The sequence below is a fragment of the Pungitius pungitius genome, chromosome 14, assembly GCF_949316345.1.
Source record: "Pungitius pungitius chromosome 14, fPunPun2.1, whole genome shotgun sequence".
NCBI classification, from domain to species: Eukaryota; Metazoa; Chordata; class Actinopteri; order Perciformes; family Gasterosteidae; genus Pungitius; species Pungitius pungitius.
In genome coordinates, this window is record NC_084913.1 from 3,146,456 (window position 1) to 3,157,765 (window position 11,310).

Consider the following 11,310-nt stretch of genomic DNA (forward strand, 5'->3'; position numbering starts at 1 on the left):
ATCAATTCCTGAGCGGGCAACAGGTAACCGGACCTCCTGCTGCTGCTCCTCACAGACATTATTTATTCATTTTTTACATGGGTTGTTGCTTCTTCTGCCCTCAGGAGGAGCTGACCACGTTCGTAGGCCGCATCCTCGAGGATGCGAAGGACAAGTGGAATAAAGGAGAAGAGCCATCGAGGGAGGACGGGTTCTTCGTCAGTCCCGTTTCCTACGACATCATCCAGGTACGCCTCTCAGTAAAGACTACGATGATGGAGCTTCTCGCCCAGCCACCTGTTGTCAAGTTTAAACAAGCTTCGTGTTAGCAAAACGGAGAACATCATATTCAACAAAATAGTATTTTCCAGGTTGTTTCACGTATTAACTGGTATCAAGATCATCTGGTGAAGGAGATGCTGAGTCAGGAAAACGTATTCACAGAGTGGAGCAAAGCGCTGAAGCTGCTCGAGGTTCCGTCTCTCGTGTAAAGTCTCACACTGTGGTTTTTAATGCTGTCGTCAATCCGCCTCAAGCTCATCAACGATAAGGTGACCTCAGCTGAGAAGGTTGTGGGAGATCTGCAGAAGGCTCGGACCATAACGCGCCAACTCAACGATTTAATGCAGCGGTGAGCTACTAAGGTATTTTTGTCTTGTGTTTAATAACAGCAACTCCATGAAAGTTAAACTCAATTGTTTTTAACCTCCTGCAGGTTCAAGATTTTTCAAAATGACGTCATAAAGCAAAACAAAACGAGCAGCCGGCCGGTCGTGAAGGCCCACCTCGGCTGTATCCAGCAGTTCAGGTGCGTCTCTGACTGTCAGGTGTCTGGGTCCACAAACAAATACCCCTGTGGACTCATTTGACTTTGCTCTGTCTGCAGAGACTTCCTCAATATGAAGAGACACCTGTTCACAGAGGAAGTGTGGGACGACTGTTTGCATGTTCTGACCGACATGAAACTATCTGCCCAAGAGTATTTATTAAAACCTGTGCACGAGGTCCTTAAGGTGAGTTTCAATGTCTTCTTCTCCATGAAATCTGATGAGCAAACCAAAACCACATCATGTGGAATAATGTGTTCCTTTTTATTTTGAAAGTTCTGCCTGTTCAAAAGAATCACCTGTCTAACGCGGCGTGTTTGTGCTCCACACAGCCAGAGTACCGCAAACTGGGAACCAGAGACTGGCTGAATAAGAACCTGTTCATAAGTCTGCTGCACGGCCTTGAGGAAGAGCTTCAGGGTCTTCAGGGCTCCATCGGATCCTGTCACCAGGTAGAAAGCATCGAGCATGAAGCACACTTCAGTTCAGTTTAAAGAGCAGAAGCTGCAGCTTGCTTCCTCTTTGATATGGTTTCTTAAATGTTCAGACAGAATGTGTAGATCCACTTTATTACTCGATGGTCGCCTTATTTCCAGGAGCTGTTGAGAAAGCTGCACCAGGAGGTGACGGTAGAATACGTGAGGAGGCTACTGAAAGGAGCCAAGCTAAAGGACGAGGGACAGCAGGTGAAGGCCTGCAACACCGTGAGGGACAACGCGGAGAGTCTGCACGAATTATTCGTTAAAATGGTGAGAAATCGAGCGGAACGTTTGTGCGAAATAATACAGATAAAACAGGAGAACAGAAGATGAAGATGAAACAGAACTGTAACTGCTGTCTCCTCACAGGGGTCCGAAGACGTTTGGCTGAAGGACATCCTGACCAAGATAGCAGAAGTCCTGAGACTCCAAGACCTCCCCGCCATCCAGATGCAAGTAGCCTCACTGGGAACAGATTACCCCGACCTCAGGTAAGTTCGACACTGACGCGTTTACACACAGGGAGGTTAATGGACTCTGAGGTGCAGAGGAACAAACCCACTCAACAGGAAGATCAGTCGTCATCTCTGACCTTTAAACTCAATATTTAGATTTACATTTAGATTTAACATTTACATTTAGATTTAACATTTAGATTTACATTTAAAATTTACATTTAAAATTTATATTTATATTTAACATTTGACATTTATATTTAACATTTACATTTAGATTTAACATTTATATATAAAATTTAAGATTTACATTTAACATTTATTATTTAACAACTTTGTGTTACTGCCAAACATTCTACTTGGAAAAGTTGTTGCATGTATTTACATGATATTGTCTCTAAATGTTTGGAAAAGTGAATGTGAATATTGTCCTGCTTTTTTTAGTCATATGATAACGCTAAATGTACGAAAACTGCGCAGGATTTTAGAACGTGCAACATTTTACAAACGGCGCCCCATAAGATACAACCTGTTTCTTTCTATCTGTTGTGTTCACGCTCGTTACTATAACAGCTGCTTCCTCAACCCAGCAGAACCTAGTTTGGCAGGGTTAAACGGCACAGATATGTCACCAAGCCTGAAAAAGAGATTGAAAATCTCCTCACTGGGCCATTGGTCAATCGTAGCACAGGAGGCAAACCCTGTGATCGAGGGGTGGTTTGGTGGTCAAACTCAGTGAAAGTTAATGCCCAGTTTACATGATCTGCCTGGAGAAATCCCCATAGAGCACAGACTACATATCGCCGTTTGTGCTTCCCTCTACAAGGTTCCCTCTACAGTCACATCCTCACACCTAACGATTAATAACTGGATTAAATAATCAATGCTAAACCTTTCCTCATCCCCCCCCCCCCCCTACAGTAAGAATCATGTGTTGGCTCTTCTCAAGCTGAAGACCAACCTCTCCAACGCCGACCGGAGGAGCGTCACCGACGTCCTGTCGGACATCGGCGGCTCTGGAGGCCGAGAGGCCGCGCCGACCTTCTTCTCTGAGGTCCGGGTCTAATGAGCCGTGAGATGTTTGAGTGATTAAACGTGGTCGGCCGTGTTGTGTGAGAGTGTTTGAGTTACAACATGAGCTCTGTTACAAAGGCCCAATGGTGTCTGCACGCTGCCTGCATGGAAGAATAAGCTGCTTTACTCGAGGCAAACAATGTGCTTTTTACTACAATGACTATGTGTTTGTGTGTGTGATTGTTCCATAGTGTATTTTTTTACAGTGTTATTTTCAGGTTGTGTATTTATTTTCAAATATATGTGAAATAAAGGGAGAGGTCAATTTTTCAGGATTCAAGTTTTACATTTTTTGTTTCACTGCTCCTGACGTGGCGAATGCTCTTCGAGAAAATTTATAAACACATTTTGGTAAAACTTGTGTTTGATTTAAAGGTGGTTTTCTCAAGCGGTACATTTTTACTTGTGTTGTAAAATATTCACCAGCAACAGAACGCTCTTTTTGGTTTGTAACACACAGATTTCTAGCGTTGGTTTTAGTGCAACATTCACCAGCAGGCAGGCAGGTAGGTAGGTGTCCCCCCCAATATTAAGAATGCACCAATCTGTCCCCCCCCCAATATACAGCAGAAAATATGTCAAATATATGTTCTCCTTTTATGAACCCTGTCAATGGATCGGCCTTTTGGCTCGTTGCGTCTCTCGCGACTCCGCAGCGTGACTCTCGCACACCGCTGCCGAGCATCTTTCTCTCCAACGTGCGCTCACAGTGCAACAAACTGGACGAACTTCGGCTGCCGGTGAGAAGAGACTGAGACTTTTCCACATCTTCCGGTTTGTGCTTCACGGAGACCTGACTCTGTGGATTGATACCGGACTCCGCGCTCCAGCCGGCCGGCGACACGAAGCGACACGAAGCTCTCCGGCAAGACGAAGGGTGGAGGAATCTGCTTCTACTCCAACAGCAGCTGGTGCAACGACGTAACAGCCAATCCTTCATCGTCATCTTTAAACCCTTCTACTTCCCCTGTGAGTTTGCTTCCTTTGTCCTGGTGGGTGTTTCCATGCCGCTGCCGGGCAACGTGCAGGAGGGACAGCTGACACTCGCCGACCAGATACGGCGGGTGGAGCCGACCAACCCGGTCTCCTTGGGTATTGTCCTTGGGGACTTTAACAGGGGAAACCTTATGGAGCCAAATCCATGTAAAAAAAATTGAAAAAAACAACACTGTATTCAAAATAAAAATGAGTGGACAAAAAATATTTTCTGGTTGAATATAGTTTTGACTCAGTTTAATTATTTTTTTGAATAAAATATTTTTTTTCATCCTTCACTGGTATTTTTTGATATTCACTGAATTATATTTTTCGGTTGCAGATTTTATATGTTCAGATTGAAAACTTTTTTTTCAGGAAAATATTTTTCGTCCACTTATTTTTATTTTGAAAACAGTGTTGTATTTTTCAATGTTCAACAACAAAACTTAACTTTCAGGTCCACATTTTTTTTTCGAAAGAACAAATCTTGACCTGGATTTGGCTCCATTAAACCTCAGCCACGGACTTCTGGAGTGCAAATAGTTTATTAAATGCCCAACCAGAGAAGAGAACACCCTGGATCACTGTTACACCAAACCTGCCAACACCAGCCAAGAACAGGCTTTAAATATGGGGAAGGGTATTCATTTGGACCCCCCCCCCCCAATATCTAAACCATGATTACGCCATTGGACGCCCGAGTCTGCTGCGTTATTACTGCCACCAGCGTGTGGTTTTCATGAGAGTGAGTCTGTGTCGTGTGAGAGGAAGGATGTGCTCAGGAAGACGAGGGGGGGGCGGGGGGGGGGGGGGGGGGGTGAGAGCAAGATGAGTGAAACTTGTTTTGGTTCCTGAAGAAGTTATTGATCATTTATCCTTTACACTTGCTGAAACATAATGTCTTAACAAAATAGGGCTCTTTGTGTCAAAACAAAATATGTCTTAATTTTGTGTCACTTTCCACACAAATACCAAATAAGCAGCGCTGGTATAACACCTTACAACTTCCTCTGAAGTTGGACACCTTGTGTTTGTTCCCCTTACTCATCTGCTCATAACTGAATATTGTGTTCTTCTGTTGACTGAATACAGCATGTTGTAAATAAAGTCCTCAAGCTCTCTGAGAACAAAACTTCAATCCTTTTTAAAGTGTTTAAAATATGATTTCTAAGTGATCTATTTAGCCGCAGGTGTTTGAACAGCTGCATTCTGGGCCAACACTGTTCTGGGATCTGTTTTGCTGTCGAGTCCCATTTGTTTGCCTGATGTTCGTCTCCCTCTGGTGACGTTCAATGAACTCGCAGCCAAAGTCTTCCTTTCCAGGGAATCATTATATTAATTTCTTTATTGACAGAAAAATAAAAGCCTTTAACCAGATTTACCAATTTATTAACAAAATTAACTACCACAACATAATACAATATATAATATAAATAAAGTACAAAGGCAATAACTGTTAAAATTCAAGTAGAAAATATGACTTTGTACCGGGAATGAAGAGGGAATTAAAACAAGTAAATAAAGGAATAAAGGAATAAATTAAAAAATAAAATTCCTTTAACAGTGAAGTTTGACAATGTGAAACATTTCATTATGATGAAGAGACAGAGCTTATTATCAGTGCAGCTCAAAACTCTCAGCACACAAAGAAAACAACAAATGATCATTATAGGGTTTGAAACATTTTGTCATTTTGCAACTGTGTCACTTTTTCCCTTCAGTGCCTCTGAATTCTTTATTCTTGTGTTTTTGATTATCAGAGCGTGGCTGCAGCGATCGATATTACTCATCACTTCGGTTTAAAAAAAATCGTAACATACAGAAAATACGTAAAATACAGAATATTCGTAAAACATACAGAAAATTCGAACGAGCCAAGGCGGCAGATACACGCATGGCGTTACAATCTTCACTGTCCACGTGCCCTCCAGGTGATTCTGTCAAAATGGCCAAGAAAGCCCGAAGAGCGTTAATCAGGCGCCCTGATCGCTCAAACCTTATCCCTCTTCTCTCTTATTCTGCTTTTTCGGGGGCAGACTCGACGTTTGACGTCACAAAGTCCCAACGAGGCTGGCTCCAAAAGGGAGTCGATCCGCGCAAAAGACTCGCAGCGCGGCGTCGCCACTGCCAAGATGGCGACGGTTGCAGCCGCCGACGTTGAGCTTCCCTTTCGGAAACCTGCGTCCGCATTCCACGCAGGTCACGGCTCGTCTGTTGCACTTTATACTCGCGCATAATAACAGTAACAATGAGACAGGAAACGCACAGGTTGACAGATCTGCAACGTGTAGCTCTTACTGCACAAAACATAACGTCGCTGTCAACGAAGTGCAACTGTCCCGACAGATATGCAGGAACGAAAGCAGCTTCAAACACCAACGCAACCCCCCAAGATGTTGATGGTTTGAAGGGTGAAGTTTGCTGCATTCGAGGACAATGCGTTGTTCAGCACAGTAGTATTCACACCGAAGCTATAGAATGTGTTGATTTGATTGCTTTGCACAAAAACTTTCAGGGAACAAGACTTTAAAAAAATCCAGTTTCCTTATACGATAACGACACCTGAAAGGAAGCAACACCAGCGACATAACAAACTTAGCTGAAGCCTATGACAACTCTCTCGGAAGCAACTGCTTCTCCGTCTGTGCATCAGATCCGAGAGCTGTCCTCCTCGCCGATAAACGTGGATTCCGGCGTGCAGCAGCTGAACCAGGAGAACCAGGAGAACCAGGAAGCAGGCGTGGGTCGGAGTTGAAAGCCGGGTAGGTCCCCCATGGCATATTGCACCTCCCTGATCTGGGATCGGGAGAGACCCCTCCACTGCAGCAGGGCGGGCAGGAGCTCCAGGTCCTCGCTGCAGACGAAATACACGCTGTCAGTGACGTGCACTTCCGCTAATGGCCACTAGGGGTCGGCTTTAACAAAATCCAATTTTAGGAAGCACTAGTGAAGAAAATGTACGTAGCATTGTTCAAAAGTAATGTTAGCACAGAGGCTAGTTTTAGCGCTTTAACGGAGCAGATCTTTGATCTTTAGATTGTTTCTGTTATGGATCGCTCCTCCTAAACAACGTAAACAAAACATCACAACCGTTTACCTCCCCGGGTAACACTTCTGCTGCATTTCTGCCGCTGTCATCTTCGTCGCATCAAGATCCTTTAACGTCAACAGATCGTCGACTTTCAGCAGCATGGCGTTCCGCCCAGCGACCCCGTTAACCTGACACAACACACACACACACACACACACACACACACACACAGGGAGGGTTTGATTCAGCTGCTGATGAATCAATGGCAGCAACCCAAGACGCCAGGACGAGCTGAGCGCCGACCTCACCAGATCCGAGAGGAAGCGGTGAAGCAGCTCGGCGTCATCGGTGACTCTTCGTCCCACGTCGGGCTGCCAGCGCCTCCTCAGGCGGCTCAGGCGCGTTCCGACGAGGCGCTTGAGGTAAACATGAGCGAGGAGTTTGTAGGCCTCGTCCATCACTCTCTGAGGGACACGAAGACGGACGCAGGGTTTAGTTTTTGCCAAGAGGACGAACAACGGAGCAGGGCAAACAAGTGTAGACACGATAATGATGTCATTCATTATTATTCTGTATTACAAATGTAGCTCTTCCACAATAAACTTCATGCAGGACTCACAATGACAAAAAAAGCTGAACATAAATGTGTTTTTGTGTCTTTCTTTTGTGGTGTCATCGTTTGATATTTGAATCTTTCACCGTTACACATTAAAGAGGCGGTGTAAGTTCCGCTCCTTCGACGTACCATCTGAACGCCCTCATAGTCTGACAGGCCTGAGAGAAGACTTCTTACGTCATCGAGCAAGAGGGAGAATTCTGTGTTCTGTGACTGGAAGTATTTCTTGAGGCGGCGCTGCGATTTAACAAAACATTAATATTAGTTGGACATGCCTCGAAAACACAGGCCGCTTCTGATTCATTTGAAGAGCTACCTCTGCGATGTCAGCTACGATTTCCCTCAGAAGTTTCAAAGTAAAAGCCTCCATGTGTTCAATGATTTCCACGAGATGGCCTTGTTTGTCTTTGTCCTGGATATACTGCCTGAGAGGAACAAGATGAGAGACGCATTAGAGCTACATTTATATGTGTTGTATAACTGTTTCAAGAGTGTGTTTTGCTAGAAACCCTCTTTGCAAATAAAATGATAAAATGTGCTTTGAATAGTTTGAATTTAATTTAATTATAAATCCTCACTTGAGATTTTTACAGTTGTTCAAATTCTTGAAGAAATCTTTTGTTTCTGTTTTTTTCATTTTTGCTTTCTTTCTCAGAAGGTCCTTCTGCGCCGCCGCGTACCTACAAATCACAGAAAATAACGCAATCTTAGCGATGACTTAAGGTTGATTTTTATGCTCAGGGAAATCTACAATTTATTCTCACTTTTTTAGAAACTCCAGCAGCTCTCGCATGCAACCCTCCTGCAGCTTATCAGACAGTCGTGGGCTGATGTTGAAAACCTTTTTGAGCACGGCGTCTATGCACTTAAAGGTAAACAACAACAGGAAGGAAACCATGTTAATATAAAATAAATAAAAATACAGACAAGAAAAAACAACAATCATGAACTTGAAGAAATGTCTAGTAATGAAGTGCATTAAAGAATCCACTGTGTGAATAAATTCATTGGAATATGAAGTCGTGCACACAAATCCTTCTCCATTTGACTAACGACAGACACTCATAATCACACACATCTGGCTCAGTGAGTACCTGAATTGTGTCTAAGTAAAGATAATCGTGGCTCATTTCCATCTCCAGGATCCTCTCCAGGCAACCGCTGATATCTGTCTGTGGTACACACGGAAATACATCAGTAGCAGCAGCAGATAGAAAATAAATGCAATTCAGAATTACTGCAAGTGGGTCACAATAAATACACACAGACTGAAAAGTAGTAATGGGTTAATATGGTGAAGTATTTTTATCTGCGGAAAAGTGTGTATTCTTACCATCACCATTTTAAACAATTTCTCCTCAGCTTGTGATGTCCATTGTGTTAACAGCAGGAGGTCGACCTTTTTAATTGGATCCGTGCACTGAAGGTCAGGATGACCAAGCAGGTCCCGACTGGAAAGAAACACAAATATAAATAGCTTTCAACTAATGGGAAACACTTAGCTTGGCTTTGTACAGCAATCACCAAACCCGCCGGCTAGTGTGGTTTGTTTAATCCGAAATACTAAACCATTGTTTGTGCTAAGCTAACGGTTTGCTGCAGCCGAGTATTTGTCTAAACAGTCTCTCACCTAACTAAGGTCTTTAATTAAATGTCATTACGCCTCCCTGTTGCTTGCTAAATGAAAGGAATGTATGATGAATGACATACATGTACAGTATGTACATGTATGTACTTACTGTACATGCGTTCGGTTTTGTACTGACATAGAAGCTCCACTAGGTGGCAGCAGCTATATCTGAAATACCACAGTTTAACCTCCTGAGATGTTCCTGCATCACTATGGGGGGGCTTTTAGTTTAAAACAGATACAGGAAAGGTTGAGTTTGTGCTTATTGCCATGACGCAATAACACAAATTAAACTGAGAAAACAGGTGCATATCAGAAAAAGAAATAAAAGTGTTCTTCTAATACAAGCGTGTTACCTGGTAAGATAAAAGTGAATCACGAAGTAAAGATAGATACCTCAGATACGTATGTAGGACCCAGCTCATCAGACATAACAATTCTCTGTGGTGGCTGATGATCAGAAGTAGATCATCAAGGTGTTTGAATGTCTGCCGGTGGCAGCTTTCAAACAACCCCTCGGAATGGAGCTGGGGGGCCAGCCTCACAAGCTCCCCGAGCACCGTCTCCTGCAGGTCCGACAGGTGTCCACGTAAGTTCTGCTTCACGTCGGCCGGTATCCCCGGGAAGCGCCGGTCCAGAAACGCTTCCACGAGGCCCGCGACGGACCGCGGGGGTCCGGCCTCGGAGGTCAAGGCATCGGGGGCCACGTCGAGAAGCCTGGCGGCTTCCTCGCATGTGATCCGTCCCTCACTTTGCTGCCGCCGCTCCTGGTGGTGGTTCAGAGTGTTCTGGGTCCGGGTGTCGTAGCCGGAGCGAGCCCCCTCGGGCCCTGTGGAGGAGCCCAATACTACAATGAACATTACAAGTAATGAAATGCTGGTGACAGGTGACTTATGACTGTTGACGAAGTGCTTGATTGCTAATTAGATGTACTTCTTAACTTATAACTTATTTTGAAATTTTCCTGTGGCATTTTTTGAGATTTGTTTTACACACAACATTTTTTTACTTTTTGCTCACTACATTTTTGGCCTAATATTATTATTTTATTTTTTCCTGTACGTTTATTGACCTCAAACATTTTTACCTAATATTTTGGTGGGTTTTTTTCAACTGCGGTAGCGGCGAGATCGATAAGTGGCAGGTGACAGGTGGCAAGTAGCTGCATGGACCCCCCCCCCCCCATGCATATGTGAATCCCTTGTAATCTTTTACGACCACTGACGACTCGAACCATGTTGGGAAATATAACTTAGTAATTACACACATTTTCATGAGTGTTGAGAACAAAAGATTGGCTAAGCGACCTGTTTCAGGCTCTGTTAGCAAATACAATATCCCTTTATGTGGCTTATCTTCTGAAGCCAAAGAAGGAAATTGGCTAAATAAAGATCGGCTCATGCCGTTCTGACAAAGGGACCAACACATCTCTCAATCTACACCCACACCGCAGACAAAAGATATAAAGGCTGGTCATTTTCTCCAGGAGCCTAAATTAATACTCATGAAAGTCTTACCGTCCGGTACGACGTTGTCCTCCTGGTTTTTTTTTATTAAATGTCTTGTGCTGTCGGTCCTTCTAGGTTTGACAAACTCTGTCAATGACCCTATTTTCTTCATCTCCTGTTTGAAAGGTTTCACAGCGGCCGTCACGTTGAGGTGGTGCACGTACCTGCAGAGTAAAGCTTTCATTTGAGACTCCACTCTCGCTCTCTCCTGCTTTAATGAAGGAAGGCAAACGGGGTTTCCCAATAAACACTTGCTTTCGTTTTCGTGTGGAGAGGATTCCGCTGGGAAGGTCATTGCATCATGCTGAGAGGAGCCATGACATGCAAAATTATACATTTGAGTCTGGAAGATCTCCACTAAGAGGGATTATAATCATCTCTAAGCTCATATCCCATATTTATTATCTACTTCATTTCCTGTTATAGAACCCTGTAAAGAACTAAGTCAAGTATTTAACTTATTATAAAGAAACAAAGAAAATTTGATTTGGCTGCTCTCCATCATTTCTTTTATCTTTTTATATGTCCCTCAGTCACTGGAGACCAAAAACAGAGCTAAAAGGCTTGTGGAGTGAGATTCATCAGGTGCACGCAAACTGACTCCTGAAGGTCAACCATGTCGTGTCCACAAGTGGAATAAAAAAGAATCACGGCTAATTTAAATCAAGATATATTTTAATTTTTCTGATTCCTGTTTGGCTCGGCGTGAGTGTGCTCATAAAGTAGGTCACAT

The 11,310-nt window shown here is 43.6% G+C and overlaps 2 protein-coding genes across 2 annotated transcripts in view; one reads left to right on the forward strand and one right to left on the reverse strand.

Annotated features, from left to right (window-relative positions):
* The window catches only part of LOC119227792 (tumor necrosis factor alpha-induced protein 2-like), a 6,766-nt gene extending 3,007 nt beyond the window's left edge, over positions 1-3,759 (forward strand). Inside the window, exons 4-12 of the mRNA XM_037486886.2 lie at positions 1-23; positions 105-227; positions 516-610; positions 695-787; positions 866-992; positions 1,139-1,258; positions 1,403-1,555; positions 1,655-1,776; positions 2,662-3,759. The exon at positions 1-23 is cut by the window's left edge and continues 89 nt beyond it. Of these exons, the coding sequence (XP_037342783.2) occupies positions 1-23; positions 105-227; positions 516-610; positions 695-787; positions 866-992; positions 1,139-1,258; positions 1,403-1,555; positions 1,655-1,776; positions 2,662-2,806 (1,001 nt within the window). The 3' untranslated portion in view covers positions 2,807-3,759. The remainder of the gene's footprint in view (positions 24-104; positions 228-515; positions 611-694; positions 788-865; positions 993-1,138; positions 1,259-1,402; positions 1,556-1,654; positions 1,777-2,661) is intronic.
* Positions 3,760-5,164: 1,405 nt separating this feature from the next.
* Positions 5,165-9,503, reverse strand: LOC119227700 (uncharacterized). Its single transcript, XM_037486712.2, has 10 exons — positions 9,466-9,503; positions 8,773-8,890; positions 8,534-8,611; positions 8,204-8,304; positions 8,018-8,119; positions 7,756-7,864; positions 7,569-7,676; positions 7,132-7,287; positions 6,890-7,011; positions 5,165-6,646 (listed from the first exon to the last, which is right to left on the reverse strand). Exons 1-10 carry the CDS (start codon positions 9,492-9,494, stop codon positions 6,442-6,444), a joined length of 1,128 nt encoding a protein of 375 aa, XP_037342609.2. The 5' UTR covers positions 9,495-9,503; the 3' UTR covers positions 5,165-6,441.
* Positions 9,504-11,310: the final 1,807 nt, after the last annotated feature.